The 19,632-nt window shown below is 60.2% G+C and overlaps 1 protein-coding gene across 1 annotated transcript in view; it reads left to right on the plus strand.

Moving 5' to 3' along the window:
• Positions 1 to 1,083: 1,083 nt before the first annotated feature.
• Positions 1,084 to 19,632, plus strand: part of CACNA1I (calcium voltage-gated channel subunit alpha1 I) — a 116,354-nt gene continuing 97,805 nt past the window's right edge. Inside the window, exons 1-2 of the mRNA XM_060656288.3 lie at positions 1,084 to 1,674; positions 12,257 to 12,516. Of these exons, the coding sequence (XP_060512271.3) occupies positions 12,278 to 12,516 (239 nt within the window). The 5' untranslated portion in view covers positions 1,084 to 1,674; positions 12,257 to 12,277. The remainder of the gene's footprint in view (positions 1,675 to 12,256; positions 12,517 to 19,632) is intronic.

Here is a 19,632-nt window from a genome sequence, read left to right on the forward strand (position 1 = left end):
GGGACTTGAACTCTTGAACCACGGGATCGTGACCTGAGCCGAAGGCGGATGCTTAAGCGACTGAGCCACCCAGGTGCCCCTCCCTGGACAGATTTAAGGGTAGGAAGGGTTGAATATTTGTTGAGCACCTACTATTTGCCAGGCACGCTGGTGCTAAGCCCTTTCTAGACTGTTCTCATTCTGCAAGGTGTGAACTTTTATTTCCATTTCACAGATGAGGAATCTGAGGCTCAGAGACTTTAAAGGACTTGCCCAAGGTCCTCAGGCTGGAAGCCACAGAAGCAGGATCAAACATGAGTGCTCCTTCCTCCACAGCTCTGCCCATCTGCAGAGCAGATGGCCCCAGGACAGGCCTCGGTATCCGCAACCATCCCCAGCCTCAGCCCAGTGCAGGAACCATCTCCCCTCCCTGAGCCCCCATTTTCCAAGGAGAGGAGGTAGGGGTGGAGAGGGCTGAGTTGAGAGCCTCTCGTCACTCAGGCTCCTGTGGCCCAGGCTGCCCAGGGGAAGTGGAGAGGCTAGGGGCATTTGTAGCTGGAGAATGAAGCGTCTGTTCTACTTCGGAGCCCTCTCAGAAGCCTTCCTGGAGGCGGTGGCCTTTCAGTCAAGCCCTGAAGGTTGGCAGGAAGCGCGGATGTGGATGAGAAGCGGGAAGCTGGCCGGGCAGAGGAGCCACCTTTGGAGTTGAATCGTCGCCTGCTCCACCATTTAAGAACCGGTGGCTTCAGATGGGCAGCGCCTCTCTTGGGCGGTGGGGGCGCCCCTCTCCCCCAATCTCCCAGTATCTCGGTGAGAATCCCAAGTGTTACGTGGCCAAGCAGGCACCTGGGACACGAGGGTGGTCAGTAATGGGGTCCTTCCCTTTTTACGCATGACGCAGCCCCCATGATAGGACCATCCCCCCAGGCACGACCCCGAATTTTAAGGGGGTGGCCGCCAGGCTCGGGGCGTCCTGCCCCTCCGGGGAGGGGTGGGAGCTCACCGAGCCGCCGCCGGGAGTCTGTCTGTCGCCTCCACGCCTCCCCCCTCCAGCGTCCCGCGCCTGCAGCTTTCCCCGAAGACATTTGGTGTCAGTATAAGGACGGCTTTGCCTCGCACGCGGCGCGGCTCGGTCTCGCCGCCGCCGCACGTCCCCGCACCGCCGGGCGCTCGGGCTCCTCCGCAGCCCCCGCCGCGCGCAGACCCCGCGCCTCCAGCCCGGGGCCGGAGGCGCGAGCCGAGCCGAGGCGGGCGAGGGACGAGCCCGGACCCCGCGCCGCCGCCGCCGCCGCCGCCGCCGCCGCGATCCTCCCCGGGCACTTGCCCGCCGCTCGGTCCCCGCGGCGCCCCCGCCCCCGGCCCCGGCCCCGGAGCGCCGCGCTCTCGCCCGCCCCGCCGCCCGCCGCGCGCTCCAACTCCGGCGCGGTCCGCCGCTCGTCCGCGCTGCCGGCTCCTCGCCGCCCCTCCCGCCGCGCGCCGTCTCCTCCCGCCATGGCCCGGGCCCCGGGGCCCGCCGCCCACCGCCCGCCGCCCCTCGCGCCCCAGGGGCTCAGCTGATCCTGAATTGGCGGGGTGGGGGGGGAGCGGCTGGCGGGGCCGGGGGTCCCCCTCGAATTCCGGCTTCGGGGGGGCACGCGGCGTCCCCGCGCCTCTAACCTGGACGACCCCCCGCTGCCCTGCCAAGTCCATGCCAAGGTAGGTGGGGGTGGGGGGAAGGGAGGGAGGGCTCCGCTCCGAGGCCAGTTTCTTGGCGCGTCGGGTGCTTTCTTTACTGAGGCGTTTGTTTGTTTCTGGGGACCGGTCCCCCCCCCTCCCCCCCGGACACACGCGTGCCCATCAGGTCGGCCCCCATCCCGTGCTTTCGGGCAGGTGCCTTGGGAGGAAGGACGGGAAACTTTGACCGGTTCCTTCTCCAAGGCCACGAAAGTTCTCTCGGTGCCAATGCTGAAGCCGGCTGAGCCAGCGCTGCAGAAATTTATTCAACAAGTCAGGCTGCCGGCCGCGGGGTTGGGGGTGGGGGGGTGGCGGCGGTCTGTGTCTGTCTGTCCCGCTGCCCCTCGGTCGCTGCGGCTCTGCAACCAGCTGGACCAGAGCTGGTGTCAGTGTCCAGAGGGCTGAGCTGGGAGTATTGGCAGAGGGAGAGTAGCAGGAGGGGGATTGAATGGGGGAATCCCAGACAGGCGTTAACTTTCCTGGAGGCCAAGGTGGTAGTGGGCCCCCTCCCAGGGCAGGACCCCCCCAGGGGGGTACTCAAGGCTTCATTGCATGAAGCCAGGCCAGGGGTTGGAGCGGGGACTCTTGGGGGTAAAAGGAATCCTCAGCAGGTTGGGGCTGGTTATATAATGAGTGTTTATGATGATTGGGTTTTAATTGTCTGCTGGCTGGTGTGTGTGGAGGATGTGGGGGCCAAGAGGCCTTGGCAGGGGGTGGGAAGGCCTCCTGGGGGGGGCACGATGCCTGGGGGAGGGGGCTTTCGGATGGGCCCAGGCTGAGGCATCAGTCAGCTGCTCTGCTTGTGTCTTTCTCTTCCTTCAGGGTCCTGGGGGTTCTGAGCTGTGGGTTAGGTTGGCATGTGGGGAGACCCCTGGGCTAGATTCTGGCCCTGGGAGTCTGGGTTCTGGGTCTAGGTGTGTGTGTATGTGTGTGTGTGTGTGTGTGTGTGTGTGTGAGAGAGAGAGAGAGAGAGAGAGAGAGAGAGAGAGAGAGAGATTGAGAGAGAGCGAGAAAGCTTGCTTGCGTCTCTTGCCTCTATGGTGTGATGGGGTCTGACACGCCATGTGAGGAATGTCCTAAGGCTGGAGTGCTCAGGGTGGCCTGAGCAGGGACCCAGTCTATCCTTCCGTCTCCCACCGCCCTGAGGATTTGCCCGGCAGATACGGCCACCACCTGGGAGCTAGGATGCCGTGCAGACAGGGATGTGGTGTCCATGGGCTTGGCCCGTGGGAAAGGGTCTGGCTGAGGAGATCAGGCCTGCTTCCCAAGACTGCAGTCCTCGTGCCCTGCTCACGCTGTCAGGTCACCTCTTGGATCAGTATTTCCCCTCAGCACCAAGGACTGGCTTTGGAAACTCTTGTCCACCCTTCAGGATAAACTTTTGGTTCAGACTCCAGGACCTGGGCTGGGCTGGGGACAGGGTGGGGAGTCTAGCTACCTCCCTTGCTGCCTCTACCGTCAAGGCTGAGCCAGAGAGAGGGGATGCCAGTGGGTGACAGGGTAGGGCGACACTGAGTGGGGACCAATTCTGAGGCTGCAGTGGTGGGGTGGGGAGGAAAGGGAGGAGGGAGGAGCACGTCCTGGGGGGGTGGGGCTGAGCTGGACTGACACCAAATTCATGAAGCCCCGTGTGCCCTGGAGGTGCTGCCCTCCCTCCCCAGCTGCTCAGAGCAACCCAGCCCTGCCCCTGGGCACCAGGAGGGTCAGCTCTGGGGAGGGGCTGCAGGCCTCGCAGAAGTACCACCCCCCCAATCCCTTTCCTGTCCACCTCATTCGGGGTGCTTCTGAGAGGGTGTCTTCCAGGCCCACCAGGGGGCATCACGCAGCAGTTCCTGAGTCCCTGTGCCCTGACTCCCCTTGACCTTGGGTGCGGAGGTTGGGGCAGAGGTTGCTGTGAGAACGGCTCTTCTCTCACTGTCACCGGGCGCCAGATGGCCTCCCCCGGACAGCCCACAGCCAAGCCGTCTTAGGGACCGCTGTGATCGTAGCTCCTCCGTGTCCTGGACCCAGCGCCACACCCTCAGCGCTGGGCGTCGCTACCTGTGACTCTCCCAGTCCCCTTCGTCATGCCCCCTGCGCTGCCGTTTCTGCCACCCTCACCTCGCACCCCAAGTGGGACTCCGCTGGGCCTCAGCCCTCCCAGGAAAGTCTGTTTCTGGATACCACTCGGCTCTCCCCCACCCTGGAAGGGCTCCCGCCCCCAGGCAGCTTCTGAGTGCTTTCCAAGGTAACAAACAGGCTCTTGTGAGGCTCCCCTCCGCTGCCTTGTTCTCTGAGTGCCCAGCCCCCAGCTCAGGGTGCTCAAACGCCACGTCTGGAAAGATGGGATGCCAGGCTGGGTGTGGGGGTCCAGGGAGACCCCACCGGGCTGCACGGTCCTCCTTCCCTCTTCTCCATCTCTTGTCCTCCTTCCTGTTTCCTTTCTTGTCCTCCCTCCCCCACTGCTCCTTTCAGACCCCTTCCCTCCCTCCACTTCTTCTCTGCAGAATGTTTTCTTCCACACACATGTTCCCAAGATCTGCTCTTGCCTTGTGCCCTCAACCCTTGCGCCCACAGTCCAGGGAGGTGTGGGTGTGTGGTCGGTGTTCATGCTCCGTGATCCGCGGTCTATGGATCTCGGTAACTGCGCGTGTGTGTGGGTCTGTGGGGCTGTAGGTCCGTGGGTCCGAGGATCTGTAAACCTGTGGGTGTGTGTGTCTCTGAATCTGTGGATATGTGGATTTTTGGACTCGTGGGTCTGTAGGTCCGTGGGCCTGTGGATCCTGATATCCAGGAAGAAGTGGGCTGAGTCTCTCTTCCTCACGGCTGCCAGTGTAAGGCAGGAAGAAAACAAATCGGATTTCCTTTTCTCTCTTGTATTTATTAAGCACCTACTATGTGCCAAACCCTGTTCTGGTTACTGGGGGACCTAGCAGTGAACCAAAGGGAGCAGACAAAACCTGCCCTCTTGGAGCTTCTGTGCCCCCGAGAGGGGGCCTGGGGCCTCCCCTGTGCCAGGTGCTGTGTGGGCATATGGCTACAGGGCCTGGTTTTCTCTTGTGCCCTTGGAGGGGAGAACGAGGCTGTGTTTGGTATGTAGGCGGTGCAGATTGTGGAGGGCTTGAAAGCACAAGGTGTTTGGATGTCCTTGAACATGTGTGGGGGGCTTCAGAGGCTCGTTGGGCAGGAGAGGATAAGAGGGAAGTAGTTTCTCCAGGATGGAGGCCATGGTCTTTTGGGGCTGGAATTTGGCACAGACCTGAACCTGCCTCACGGACCTTCTCCCTTCATCGCAGATGCCCTGCCTCTGCCAGCTCCCCCTTTTCCTGCACTCTGGCCATGATGGTCTCACTGATGATGCATTTGTTAAAGTTTATTTATTTTGAGAGAGAGAGAGAGAGAGAGAGAGAACGCAGTGGAGGGGCAGAGAGAGAGGGAGAAAGAGAATCCCAAGCAGGCTCCACGCTGTCAGCGCAGAGCCCGACGTGGGGCTCGAACTCACGAACCGTGAGATCACGACAAGATCAAGAGTTGGACGCTTAATCGACCGAGCCACCCAGGCGTCTCCACTGATGGTGATGCATTTTAAGAAGAATGTCAGGCTTTTCTCTCTCCTTGCCACTGACTGCTGACCCTGATGAGCAGTGAGGGCCATAGGCAGCTCTCTGTCAGTCCAGGGACTTAGGCCTCCTCCCTGGATCACTCGGCTCTTGTCCTCGGGTGGGGGGGGGGGCGCGAAGGGGGAGAGACACGAGCAAGTTCACAGTCATGGGGTTGGCCCAGAGGGGCAAGGCACTTAGCATCACGGGGGAATCAGCTTCTTGTACAAGTGGGACAGTACCTATCACCTTAAAGGGTTTTTGTGAGGCTTAGGAGTGTCTCTGCTGTGCCTCGCGTGGGGCACACGCTGTCCTCCTTCCCCATTTGCTGTCCCTTTAGTGAGGTAGAGAAGGAATCACGTTTTGCATTTTATACAAGAGGAAATGAGGCTTGGGGAGACTGTGTGTTGTAACAAGAGTAGAGCTGGGACCCGAGCCTGGGTCCTGAGACTCCTGATCCAGTGCTCTTCCTACTAGAACAGCCTCCCTGTCTCCAGGGACCACATTCACCCTCGTTTTTTGAGCTGAAGTAAGACCCAAGGCCCTAATTACTGCAGAAGGAGTAAAAAATGATCAGCAGAGTCGCCTGCTGGGAAATGTTCAAACACACGGATGGAGATTCAAATACAGCTTCACTTGCTGGCACTTGCCATAAGGCTGATAGCTGACAAACAAGTGACAGTGTCTAGTGACAGACGTGTGGACAGGTAGTGGGGGGGGGGGCGCGTTGGCGGGCTGCCATGTCCTGTCCACTGCCTGGCCTGCCTGGACGACCTTTTACTGGTAACATGGATTTGGGCCTTCCAGATCCAAATCCTAGCTCTTTCACTCAGTAGCTCTTGACCCTGGGGGCATCCCTTAAACTCTGTGCCTCAGTTTCCTTACCTAGCTAGTGGAGAGAACAAAAACACTTACCTCGCTGGATCGTAACCGGGTGCCTGGCATACAGTAAGTGCTCAACAAACAACGTTGGCTATGACTCTTGTTAGCTGGCCACGGGAGGGCGGTCTGATTCAGTTCATTGAACGCCGCAGAGCTAAGAGGCCCAGCTGTTGATTTTGGTGACAGGACCAACATGATTGCGGCGTGTACAGGCTCAGCTGGCCAGACCAGAGCAAGTTCCGTGTCAGGTCGTGCACTTGGGGGCCATCCTGGAGCCATTCGTCTTTAGGCTAGAGGAGACTTGCCTTGGCCGCGGTTCCCCTGAAGAAGATCTGAGGAGACCAGTGGACCACATGCACCAGAGATGCCCCCGTCTGACTGGGTTGCCAGTCAGGCTCTGGGGCTCCCAGGCTGCATCGAGAGAGGGCCCCACTGCAGGATCAGGCAGGTGCCCTCTCTGCTCTACTCTGGGTTTTCTGGTCCGGCCCTTGCAGGGGAAAGTGGGCAAACATAAGTCTGACGGGGGATGGGTCCCAAGGAGCAGATGATCTGGAAATTGTCGCCCAGGGAGTGGTTGAGGGAGCTGGTGACAAGAGGCCTGGGGCAGATGAGGCTCCGGGGTGGGCGGGCTGTCGTCTCTCATCTGCAGGGCTGTGGTGCGGAAGAAGGAGCAGACAGAGGTTCCAGGGGCTCTGGGATGTTGGCTGGAAGATTCTGGGAGGCAGCCTCGCAGGGACTTTTCTACAGGCCTCCAGATGGAGGCTCTGCATTGGCGCGCGTGTGTGCTCGTGTGTGAGTGTGTGTCTGTGTGAATCGGTGAGTGTGTGAAGTCCACGTTTGAGTTGGCGTGAGTAAACGCTAAGCGTGTGTGAGTAAATGCTGCGCGTGAGTGTGAGAGTACATGCCCGGTTGTGCACGGCTGTGTGTGTGTGTGAGTGTTGCGCGTGTGGTCTTTGGGCTGCTGAGCATGTGGTGACCGACTAGGCCCCTTTGGGGTTCCCGCTCTTTTCAGGGACTCCCCGTGTGGGGGTCTGGGGCCCATACGAGTCTAAATCCAGGCACTGTGTTCCTGGGGCTCGTAAGTTCCGCGGTTCTGGAATTGCACAGCCGACGGCTCGAACAAGCACGGGAGACTTGCAGGGCCCCTGTGGGCCGGCCCAGTGTCCGGTGGTGTGGCCGGGGGCTCCTGTGTGCCGCCCCAGTGCATCCTCCGTCCTTCTCGCAGTCCTGCCATGGGACTGTTGTCACCCTCATTTTACAGCCGGGTCACCGAGGGCCACTGCCGGGCTGAGCGGTGCCACGGTGGATTGGTGTCCGAGCGGGGACTCCAGCCCGGGTCCTGGCTTCCAGCCCGTGCTCTGAAACATCTTGCTGGAGAATCTGAGGTTATTGTAGTTAATACCTTGGGCCTCGAAGGTTCTGGGTGATTCTAAGATACTCTGAGGCTGAGATTCCTAGATTCTAGTATTCCCAGAATGAATTTGCTGCTTATTCTTTTAGCTGCGACATCAGCTGATGTGTGTGGTTGTCGATAAAGGGGTAAACAAGTGGTCTGCCTGTGTGTGCCTGTGAATACACAAACACACGCATGCATATGTATACACACACACACACACGCGCACACACACACACACACAGCCTGGGGTGACCAGGCTAGGCCTCAAGGCTTTTTCCACCACGGCTCTGAGCTTTGTAGATACAAGGCCTCTCCCCAGCACGTTCCAAGGGCTCTGGAGGGCCAGTTGGAAGATGCTGGGAGGCAGGCTTCCCCACGGACTTGGGAAGACTTGGAGGGTCTGTCTACACTGGGGGTCTTGGTTGCAGCAGCAGGTATATCGGCACTGTCTGGTGACTCAGTTGGGAGCGAGGACCTGGTCCCAGGCTGCTTTTCCCTGTCCCAGGGTGGTGTCTGTTACGGTTCGGTGCTTGGGCTGTGGAGCGGCAGACCTGAGCTGGGACCTCGACTCTGCCTTGTACCAGCCGAGTGACCAGGGGCGCTGCTTGACTTCTCTGGGCCCCGGTTTCTTTCTCCATAAAGAAGAAATAAGGATGGTCTCTGCCGTACATCAAGGGGCGTCGTAGAAATCGACATAAACGATGCACAGAAAGCCCCTTGCTCGTTGCCTGGCGCAGAAGCAGTCTCAGAGCCTCCGTGATGCTGTGGCGGTGATGGTGGGATGGTGGCAATGGCATAGAGAGGACTGGGGCGGCAGCCCCTGGGGATGGCACAGCTGGCCTCATGCATGCTTGGACACCCACCTTCACGGGGCTTAGAGAGCCTTCCCGTCCACATCACGTGAGGCCTGCTGAGGCAGGCGGGAGGAGGGCTGATCTTTACAGAAAGGCCGAGGCCCCGAGAGGCTGGTGGAGTCGGGAGTGGGGGTGGGTGTGTGCGTTCCAGACACAGTGGGCTTCTTCTCTTGCCACTGTACTTGCCCACAGAGGCCAGTCCAGTTACCATACCGCTGCCTGGCGGGCCTACCCTGGGAGTACTTTGAGGGAGGAGTCTCAGGATATGGAGGCAGCCCGAGCTCTGGGGCCAGAGGGACTCGAGTTTGAATCCACCTGGGTTGTCACCGGAAGCCAGTTCTGTCATGTCTGTGAGGCTCAGTCCGCGGACAGGTTGGAGCTCGGAGGCGGGGTGGGGGCGGAGGGGGACAGCTGCCAAACCCTCAAGAGCTTCTAGCAATAGGCGAATAGGCAGCCGGGGACAGGAGCAGACCTTCAGGCACAGGGCAGAAGGAACTGGGACTATACGGAGCAGGTCACAGGGTGGCACCCTGAATGGGCACTGGAGAGCAGGTCAGAGGGTGGAGGCTGGGTGGGCCCTGGAGAGCAGGTCAGAGGGTGGAGGCTGGGTGGGCATTGGGAGTGAGTTGGGGGTGACAGGTCGGAGGGCAGAGGCTGGGTGGGCCCTGGAGAGCAGGTCAGAGGGTGGAGGCTGGGTGGGCATTGGGAGTGGGTTGGGGGTGACAGGTCAGAGTGTAGAGGCTGGGTGGGCCCTGGAGAGCAGGTCAGAGGGTAGAGGCTGGGTGGGCATTGGGAGTGGGTTGGGGGTGACAGGTCAGAGGGTAGAGGCTGGGTGGGCACTGGAGAGCAGGTCAGAGGGTAGAGGCTGGGTGGGCATTAGGAGTGGGTTGGGGGTGACAGGTCAGAGGGCAGAGGCTGGGTGGGCCCTGGAGAGCAGGTCAGAGGGTAGAGGCTGGGTGGGCATTGGGAGTGGGTTGGGGGTGATGGCCATGAGAGTAGCGGTCTCTGGGAGTCCCACGGTGAGGTGGGAGAGGTGTGAGGAAAAAGGACTGTGACAGTGTGACAGTCTTAAGCAGGACCAAGTGAGGCAAAAAGCAAGTCAGGACAAAGTGGACAGAGCTGAGAGCGAGGAGGTGGGAGGGGGGAGTCACGTGTGGTTCCTGAGGCCACGGCGGCTCTTTGCACCTATGTGGTTGTGGGAGGGGTTTGGGCGGTGCTGGGTAGGGTGGCATCGGGGCCGGAGCACGGCCAGGCTTTTCTGCCTCTAAAATATGTCTCAAATCCACCCCTCTCTTCCCACCTCCACCAGCATCCCAGGCCAGGCCAGTCCATCCTTCCTGCCTCTTCTTGGCCCTCCCTGCCCCACCCCTGCTCTTCCACTCTCCCTTTGGCCCTCAGAGGGATGGCTTAAAAACACAGACCTGAGCACACTACTCCCTGTGTACAACCCTCCGTGGCTTCCTGTTGCACTTAGAATAGAACGCGAGCTCCTTGCCTGGGCTCACAGTGGGTCCCTGCCAAACACTCAATTTCATCCCCCCCCCCCCCCCTCGGCTGGGCCACACTGGCCTCATTTCTCTTCCCTAAACACACTGAGCTCATTCCAGCCTCCCAGCCTCTGCACATGCTGTTCCTTCTACCTGGACTGCTCGTCCCACAGATCACGCCCGCGCGGCCGGTACCTTCCAGTTCCTGTTTTTAATCTTCGATGTCTCTTCCCTTAGGCAAAGCGCTTTCCCCACTCCCACCTTCCCCCCCCCCCCCCCCGTGTGTTTACTTCCCCCGCACATTCTATTCATTTATTCAACGAGTATTTACTGAGCACCTAGTATGTTCCAGGCACTGTTCTAGGCACTGGGAGGGGGGGAGGATACAGCAGTGAACGAGACAGACCATGGTGCCGGGTCCTCTTACAGCCTTCTTTCAGGTTGGGCAGACAGGCACTAAATCATAAAGATATAAATTCATAAATGATACGGTATGTTTGGTGGCGATAAGGGCTCTGGAGCCCAGAGGGAGAGAAATTAATTGACTCGTGTGTCTCCTTTGCTGGAGTGTCTGCGGAATGGAGGCTGGTGCCAGATCTGGCTTACTCACTGGCAGGGCTGCAGAGCCTGTGCGGTGCCTGCACGTAGTAGGCGCTCGGGAAACATTTATTGGACAGATCCATGCATCCTCAGGGCCTGGGGGACAGGGGTTGGGAGTTGGAGGAGAGGGTGTTCCAGGGACAGGGAACCGTGTGAGCAGAGGTCTGGAGGAGGCAGCTGGTGCTCTAGGACCTGAGGAGGGAGGTCCGATGTGGCAGAAGCAAGGGGCCAGCAGGGGGTGGTGGGCGCAGAGGCTGGCACTGTGGTGGGCAGACCTGGAGCCACCCCTTGGGGGGATGTTTTTCAGCCCAGTGGTTGACACGTGGCAGGCCAGGTTGCCTGAAAGCTTATGTAAGGCCCATGGCTGTTTTTCTGGAACTAAGAGCAGAGCCTGGAGCTTGGGAGAAGACTCTGCCTCCCTGACCAGCCGGGCAAAGGGGCAGGAGGTGCCAACTCCCGCCCGTTGCCCCTGGGAGCCAGAGAAATGTCCAAACGCATCAGCCGTGAGCAGCTCAGCGGCCGCGGTCAGTAGTCCGGCGAGCACCACGAGCTCAGTTAGGCTCCAGCTCCCACTGCCCAGCCCGGCACCGTCAGGGTCCTGGGGCCCGGGAGACCCCAGTGCACGAGGATTCAGGGACTGGTGGCCTCTCAGAGCAGGTGGTGAGGGGGCAAGCCTGTTCTTCCTCCTTCGCCATTGGCCAAGCAAGGCCACGGTCAGTCATCGCTAAATCTGGAGCACGGGTGCTGGGACTCTGGCGTCTAAGCGTGCCCTGCTTCTACACTTGGGTCAGCGTGTAGCCTTGTGTGCCCTTCCTTCTCTGGGTCGCAGTTCCTCCGTCTGCACGGTAGTGCCCCTGGGTTGTTGTCGACGTCAGACGAGACCACGACGTGGGAGTGCCCTTGAGCCGAAGTCGGGAGCAGCTATGTAATTTGCGGAACTCATTGCAGAACGAAAAGGCGGGGGCTCCTGGCCAACCATTATTAAGAATTTCAACTTGGTGACAGCAGAGCATTAAACCAAGAGCCCTTCTGAGCGTGGAGCCTTGGGTGGCCACACTGGTCACACTCCCGGGAAGCCAGCCCTGCTTCCCTCTGCTGTTACCAGGCTGTGTGCCTGTCCTGTCCCTTCTCTGGGCCTCAGTTTCTCCAGCTGTAAAGCCAAGAGGTTGGTGTGGCAGGTCTCTGAGTTCTCACCTTTGGGAGGTGGTGGGTGGGGTCCCTGGGCTCTGTTGTACGTCTCAGCCTCAGCGGAGGTGTCGTTGCCTCAGGGAAGCCTGCCCTGATTCCCTCCCCGCTTGCCCAACTCCCTTGGAGTCTGGCCCTGTAACACTCCAACCTGTCCTTAGTCAACACGTGTCATCCTGGCACTAATGTCTGACTCTACACCAACGTCCCTTTTTTCCTTGCAAATTTTGTTTTTGACGATGCCATAAATCTATAACTCTAGTCGCATAAAAAGCCCCACAAAAACCCCAACAGTATCACAATTACATTCTAGGAAGGTTTTATTCTTCTTACTTTCCATCGCCCCAAACTGGGGCTGAGCAAAGTTGACCAGACTTGTCTCAGGACCACTCACTGGGAGTGGATTCTGACTTGGGTGCATCCGGGCCCTCAGCTTTTTCCTAATCCTCGTGGCAGAGTGAGGACAAGGGGCCTACGGACCTGAGGCTGCTCTGTCTGGGCTGCGTCCCCCGTGAGGGAAGGCGGGGTGGGGAGTGGGTGCCAGGCACCCCCTGCCACGTGCCACGTCTCTTCCTCCCCCAGGGCTCCTGGTTCGGCGCCAACATGGCCGAGAGCTCCTCGCCGCCCTCCTCGTCTGCCGCTGCCGCAGCCCCAGCAGCTGAGCTGGGAGTCACGGAGCAGCCGGGGCCCCAGAGCCCCCCTCCCTCCCCTCCAGGCCTGGAGGAGCCCCTGGATGGAGCTGATCCTGAAGTCCCTCACCCGGACCTGGCACCTGTCGCCTTCTTCTGCCTACGACAGACCACCAGCCCCCGGAACTGGTGCATCAAGATGGTGTGTAACCCATATCCTTTGTGTGACGGGGCCGAGCTGTTCCCTGATGGAGCCCTGCCTGCCACACCTTCCTCTGGATAGGAGGCCGTGGTGGTGGTGAGCGAGCTCAGATGGCGGGTCTGGGGGCATGTCGGGGCACGGAGGGCGGACCGATGAGGACCTGGCGTCCTGCTGATGTGAACGTTCTGGAAGTCGTTGATGACCTGGGGGTTGGTTCAGTGCCCGGCTGGCTCAGAGAGTCGTCCGGTGTGAGCCCCGGGTCTACGCTGGGACTGGGGAGGCCGTGTTAAGCGAGACCCTGGCCCATGGCTCAGCTCCCGGTGACTGAGCCATTTGGTTGACGGAGGCCACATGATGCGAGTCCGAAGGGGACCCTGTGGGCGTGGACCCCGAGGTGGCAGAAGGCAGCCTCACAAATCTTCTTGCCTCCACTTGCTGCCCCTGGTCTGCCCGTGTGGCCCCTGTTATGACCCTTCGCTATTTCCCACTGCCCTGGAGGAGTAGAGCAAAGTCCTCCCCCAGCCCACCAGGTGCCACCTTACTGCTCCCCCTGGGTTCTTCTAGGCCTCAGGGCCTTCCCACGTGCTCTTCCTTGTGAAACGCTTTTCCCTTCCCTCTCCACCTGGCACAATCCTTCACTGCATCCTTCCGACCGTGGCTTAAGTGTCACCTGCTCAGGGCAGTGTGCCCTGATTCCCCCTTGGCCTCTCCGTTTGTTGTCACTCTCTGGTTGTGGCATTCCGGACCTACCATCTGCCTCCTCCAGGGAACCGTCAGGTGAGCGGCACACGGACCGAGCGTGTCTTGTTTGCCGCTGGACCCCAGCACCCAGCACCCGGCACGGTGCCTGGCGCGCCACGGGCTCTCTCTCCTTCAGTGTTCGCCGGGCGCGTTTTGGCGGTGTCTGAGCTGGGTCTCCAGTAATGAGCGGTGTTGGGTGGACAGGGTGGTGGGGAGGAGGCTACCTCAGGAACAAAGGCCAGGAGAAGAGAGGGACGAGGGAGTGAGGGACAGTGGGGAGAGAGGAGGCGGAGGGGGGAGAGGGAGGCTTGCAGGGGGCTGAGTGAGGAGCTGGCCTGTGTTCTCAGGGCAGCGGGACCAGGGCGAGTTTACAGCAGGGTGTGATAGGGAGAGATCAGTGTGTTAGAAGGATGGCTCGGTGCCGTGTGGAAATGGGTCGTGGGGTGAGCCCAGGAGGAGGAGGAGGAGGCTTTGGGACCCACACATGGTGGCCTCTGGTTTTTGGGGCCCACCAAGCAGCACAGAGTCTCTGGCAGGGCTTGAGGCCACCCAGGGTAGGGCCTGAGCCCAGCTCTGGACACCTGGCATACCCGGGATGCAGGCTGGGGTGACGAGGGGGCCCCCAGAAAGGCTGGGGGAGGCAGCCATGCTGAACCCAGGACTGCTGGCCTCCCTGCTGTGTCAGGGGCTGGGTGATGACCTTGGAAACCCGAGGCTCTCTGCTGGCGTGGGTGGAGTGTGGATCCGGGTGCCCCTAGCTGGGCGGAGGGCCAAAAGCCTTCACGGTCCTTCTGTGGGACAGCTCAGGAGGTCTCAGCCACAGTTAGAGGGTCTATTCAATAACTCTGTTCACCCAGTGCTCTCTGACATCAGCCCTGGGATCGTGGAGGACAGAGAAACATAGCTAGCTGGTCTGCCCTGAGGAGCTCCCGGGGGCAGGGGACACAGGCACCATCCATGGGAACAGTTTTAGTACAGTATGTTGGGGAAACCTTAGGAGCCTGCAGCATGTAAGCTGGGGGGTGGCCAGGCCAGGAAAAGGGGGACCACAGGAGCTTTGGGCCTTTGAGGGAGAGAAAGGCTCACTGGAAGACTGGGGAGACAGTGGAATCGTGTCACAGGGACCTTGCCTGGGTGGGACAGAGGTTGATTCTGGCTCTGCCATTGACTGCTGTGTGACCTCGGGAAAGTTGCTGTACCTTTCTGAGCCTCATAGGGTCCAGACCGTTAAGACTGGGCTGGGCTGGGCTGGAGGCATGGCTCAGATTAACTTGGCCTGGGAGTGTGACCTAAAAACAAGGGTCTGGATGACATGGCCTTCTCTAGCTCTGGGAGCCGCCATGGTTGCCCACACCCTTGACCTCAGGCACTCTGGGCCCTGATCACTGAGCAGCCCACAGAGACCCTTCCAGGTTGCCACATTTCTGGCCTGTCGGGCAGACAGAGCCCCTGGGGTCCTCTGGCCTTTGTCCTCACCAACGCCCTGGGCTCCACACCGTGAGCCTGTGGGAGGCTGGGGTTGGGAGCGCCAGTGAGGCCAGCCTCGGGAGGGGAGGGGAGGGAAGGAGACCTGCCCCTGGGCAGAGCTGGGCTTGGTCCTCTGTCTCAGGGAGAGCCCTGGGTCCCAGTGTGTGGAAGCCGCGTGGGGGAGGAGGGCTGTCAGATTCAGCCCCCTCCTTGGGGAGGGACTCCGCGACACTGGGAGCTGCTCAGAGCACATTGGGCTCCCCGGGCCCCGTGACAGAGCTCCTGAGGCTGGGTCGAAAGATGAAGGGTCTCTGCCTGAACCGGCTGCCTCGCTTCCGAGTTCCCTCCTAGACCAAAGATCTGATGACTCTGCACTGGAGCAGCTTCAGAAGTGTCAGGTTCTGGGACTCTCCAACTGGAAGCTTCTGTGATTAAGTCTAAGCGTTCAGAGTTTAGATTTAAGGCTCAGGGCCATTAACATTCTAAGCCTCTGCCATTCAAAGCCTGTAAAGTTCCGTGTTTCAAAGAGGGCATGAGTCTGAGATTTGGTGCCTGTGGCTGCCCGTCATATGTGGTTGGAAGTCTGAGGACCCGAGATTCTAGGCTTTGTGAACACGATGGTTCGGTGCTAAGATTTCATAGCCTGAGTCGGATCGGTGGGAGAGAGGCTGAGGCGGGTTTTTGCAAGTGCAGGCCCACATGACCTTGGTGTCCGCAGGGGCGCTGGAGCAGAGACTTGACGGGGGCGGGGGTGCTCAGGCTGGGCTTTAGGGTCCTGGTGTGTGTGTGGGGGTGTCTTTGATCAGGTGATGCAGGCTCTTGGATTCTTCCCTGGCCAGAAACCTCCCTTCCTCCCCTCCTCCTTGGGAGAGACCTCAGGGAGGGGGCAGTGCTTAACCAGGGGGCTCCTCAGTGGGGGCACTGTTGGCATCTTGGGTGTGACAGCATTTTGTGGTCCAGGCTATCTGGCAAATTACAGGACATTTGGTGTTTTTGTCCTTAAATATTAGTAGGTAGTGGCCCCCAATCATTGTGACATCCATAAATGATCGTCCACACTTCCAGACTCTGCACGGCTCTGCTTCCCATCAAGAATCCAAAGGAATGATGGACGTGTAGGCCTCAGGGTCAGGCCGGCGGGAGCGGCTATCAGGCCCGGCGGGCCAGGGTCGGGGCAGGGCAGGCTGGCGGGGTCTGCCCAGAAAGACTGTCCCCAGCGCTGACGTCCATGGTGCACGAGGGGCCCTGGCTCAGAGCCAGCTGCCCTGTGGAACCCGGTGCTCCCTGACTCAGCCCCTCACCTAGCCCAGAGCTCGGCCCTGAGTCACCACCTGACTCACTGGAGAGTCAGAAGGCTGCCGGGACCCTCCCTGAGCTGGCGAGCCGGGGTGGGAAAGGGCCGCTCACCCAAATGTCAGCACCACCGTCTGCCTGGCCTGGGCCTCGAGCGTGCACCGTCAGCCAGGGTTTCAGCCGGGAGGTCTCTGGGTCTGAAATGTCAGGGGATTGATTGCGCGGCTTGACTCATGGGTAGCTGGCATGTGGCATGTGGAAAATGCTGGGGCCCTGAGTCAGACAGACCCAGGGGCTCCTGCCACCTCTGATTTGCTGTGTGACCATGGGCCAGTTTTTCCCACCTCTCTGAGCCCCGTTTTCCCACCGTCAAATGGGGGTAGTACCCTCCCCCCCTTCACAGCAGTGCACGATGACCTATGTGCAAATGGAGTTCTGCAGACTAGAAAAACTACCACACGTGTAGGGGCGCCCGGGTGGCTCAGTCGGTTAAGCGTCCGACTTCGGCTCAGGTCATGATCTCACGGTTTGTGAGTTCGAGCCCCGCGTCGGGCTCTGTGCTGACAGCTCAGAGCCTGGAGCCTGCTTCGGATTCTGCGTCTCCCTCTCTCTCTGCTCCTCCTGCACTCATGCTCTGTCTGTCTCTCTCTCCCTCTCTCTCCTTCAAAAATAAATAAAACCATTAAAAAAGAGAAAAAGATAAACTGCCGCACATGTGGTGATCACTCTTTCTATCCGAGCTCAGAGGCGAACAAGGCCCTCACGTATAACCGGGCAAGCGCTCCGCTTGCCTCCGCAAGATGTTAGGCATCGAGCCCTTAGGTGGAACATACGCCTCCAGAGGACATTGTTTCCAGGGAAAATCAGACTCGATCTCTGTCATTTAGGTAAGTTTGTGCCAGTCACGCTGCCGGTAGTCACGGCCTCGTCCATGCGAGCGCTGCTGGTCAGCATAGCCCCCTCTTGCCGGGCGCCTCTGGGAGCGGGACCCATCAGCTGGAAACCCACCGATTTTCTACCCTGGATGAGACTGTGAGAGCCCTTCTTCAGCCAGGATGTAGTAGAGCTGGGACGAAAACCTCCATTTCTCTGAATCCCCAGCCTCAGCATTTATTCAGGACGCAGCGGCCACCTGCAGAGTCTGGAGAAGTGCCCGGTCCTCCTCCCAGGGCAGGCAGGTTTGCTTCACAGTGGGGAGGGTCTCCCTGGGTTTCAGCATCTACATTCGGAGGCCCCCTCTGGGGCCTGCCTGGGGCCATCCCCCGGAGGGCTGTGCAGCCCCCTTCCCTTTGGACACACTCCGGGGCCGCTGCCTCCCCCGCCCCAGCGCTAAGCCAGCGCCTCTGCTGCGGTGCAAAGCAGCCATGCATGGTGGGAAGCCAGTCGGCTGTGAAGGCCGCCTCTCTGCTGGGCAGGGGGTAGGGCGCCAGCCCGGGCTGGGAGGACAGAGATGCCAGCTGCCGGTGACCTTGGATATGTCACCCCCCACCCCCACCCCGTGCTGGCCCTCGGTCTCCCTGTCTGCAGGATGGGAGGGTTGGACGATGAGGTTGGGAAGGGACTGGTGGGGAACCCCCTTCCGGCCCTGCTCAGGGAGCATCTCAGTGGTGTCTGTATGGACCACGAGGAGCCGTGTTCCTTGTGAGCGGGTTCCCTCGCTCTGTGCTTGTGGCTGGGGTCCTGGCTCTCATCTGTGCCCCCGGCCCCCTTCTGTCTGCTTCTGGTCTCCCGCCTGGCTCCGGCCTTCTGCTTGCTCTTGCTTGGAGGTCCACCTGGTCGAGACCCCAGCTGTGCAGACCCTCTGACTTTGCCAGTCACTGGGCAGGAAGGGGGCAGGGCCCACGATCTCATCACAGCTCAAGCCTCGTGCTGTTCACTGTGGGTGTTCGGCACGTTTCTTGGAGGTGCACGGGCTCTCGTTCATCTCTCACCCGTTCGTGAGACCATTCGACAAGCCTCTACCGAGAGCGTGCCATGCACCAGGCGTGCACAGAGGACAGCTATGACCGTTTTGGGCAGGGGAAGGTGCCTCTGGCTCCCTGGGAGAGACGTCAGTCGGGAGCCCGTCCAGAGCGGGCACCTGTGGGGTGGCGATGAGGAATGACGGTGGCCCAGGGTGCTGGCGGGGAGAGACCGGCCTTGGGGTTGGTGTTGGGAGAGGGCTCAGGTGACCCCAGGGACCGTGGCTATTGTGAGTGTGAGGGAAGAGCAGCTCTTGGCTTCCTGGCCAAGAGGCCTTTGCCTTTTCTGAGCCTTTGTTCGCTCATCTGTGACCTGAGGCTGCGGCAGCCCCCGGCTGGGAATGTCAGGGGGTCCGGTGGGAATTCAGGGCAAGCACTGGCTGGGCTCCTACAGCATTAAGTGCTGAGCAGCAGCTGTGAGCACACTGGGGCCAGTGGGGTAGCTGTGAGGAGCCATCTGGGGTGGCTCAGGACAAGGGTTCAGGCGGTGGCACCTGGGCCCCAAGTCTTTGACGACCTGAGAATCCTATGGGCTGGGCTGCCAGGGAGAGAGGCTGTCAGTGATGGGACGTGCTGGCTCCTGCGGGTGGGAGGGCCTGAAGGCTGGACAGTGGGAGGAAGAGAAAGCCTGGGGAGCCCCAAATGTGGTGGAGGAGAAGAGGGGGTGTCACCTGCAGGAAGACTTCCCCCCCATCGCCCTGCTATGCCTGGTCATTTGGGCCATACCCTGTCTCTGAGCATGCTACCTCTCCGTCCTGCTGCACCAGATAGGGCCTCTGGCCACTGGATAAAGGCCTGGAGGAAACCTCTGAAGGTTTTAAACTGTCAGGAAGTCCTCCCGTAATCTAACCTCCATCTCTTCTGTCCTGACCCCTTTCCCTATGGCTGGGCTGTTGGGAACATCTGGGGTTGAGTTTTTCCATCTCCTTCTGTCTAAACAGATGGCTGCTGGGATCTCACCCCTCCTGCCCCACTGACAAGGTGGCAGGCCCTCCCTCCCCTCCCCTGCACGGCGAAGAGAGCACCGGCCGGGAGTTGTGCAACCATGGGCGATCAGCTCTGCCCTGGACCTCGTCTCTCCCCACTACCTCAGCTTCTCTTCAGGGGCTCCTGGGGCTCCCTTGTGTGGAAGGGGTTTGTCATCCATAGAGAGCTGCGTGCCCAGGGAGGGCTGTTGTCTCCCTCCCTCCCTGCCTCCTTTTATTTGTTTACTCATTCCTTCCTCACTCAAGAACCTTCCATGGCTCCCGATCACCCCCAGAACAGTCTCACTTAGCCTGGATTTGAGTCCTTGCACGGTCCACCTGGGCTGTCCTCCAGCTACCTTTCTGCTGCTTCCCTTCGTGCTTTCTGTTCTGGAGCCCCACACAAGTGCTGATGTTCCCTGACACTCCCTGCCTCCCTGCCTTTGCTTATGCTGGGTCTGCCCCCTGAGATGCCCTCTCCATGCCTCTGTGGCCACAAATCCCACCAGTCCCCCAGGCCCAGCTTCCTGGGCACCACCTGCGGGAAGTGTTCCTGGATCCCCAGCTTCTTTCTCTCTTGACCCTCCAGCTCTTTTTTTTTCTTTTAATGTTTATTTTTGAGAGAGAGACCCAGCATGAGTGGGGGAGGGGCAGAGAGAGAGGGAGACCCAGAATCCGAAGCAGGCTCCAGACTCTGAGC

Source organism: Panthera onca, chromosome B4 (genome assembly GCF_046562875.1).
Source record: "Panthera onca isolate mPanOnc1 chromosome B4, mPanOnc1 haplotype 2, whole genome shotgun sequence".
Lineage (NCBI taxonomy): Eukaryota > Metazoa > Chordata > Mammalia > Carnivora > Felidae > Panthera > Panthera onca.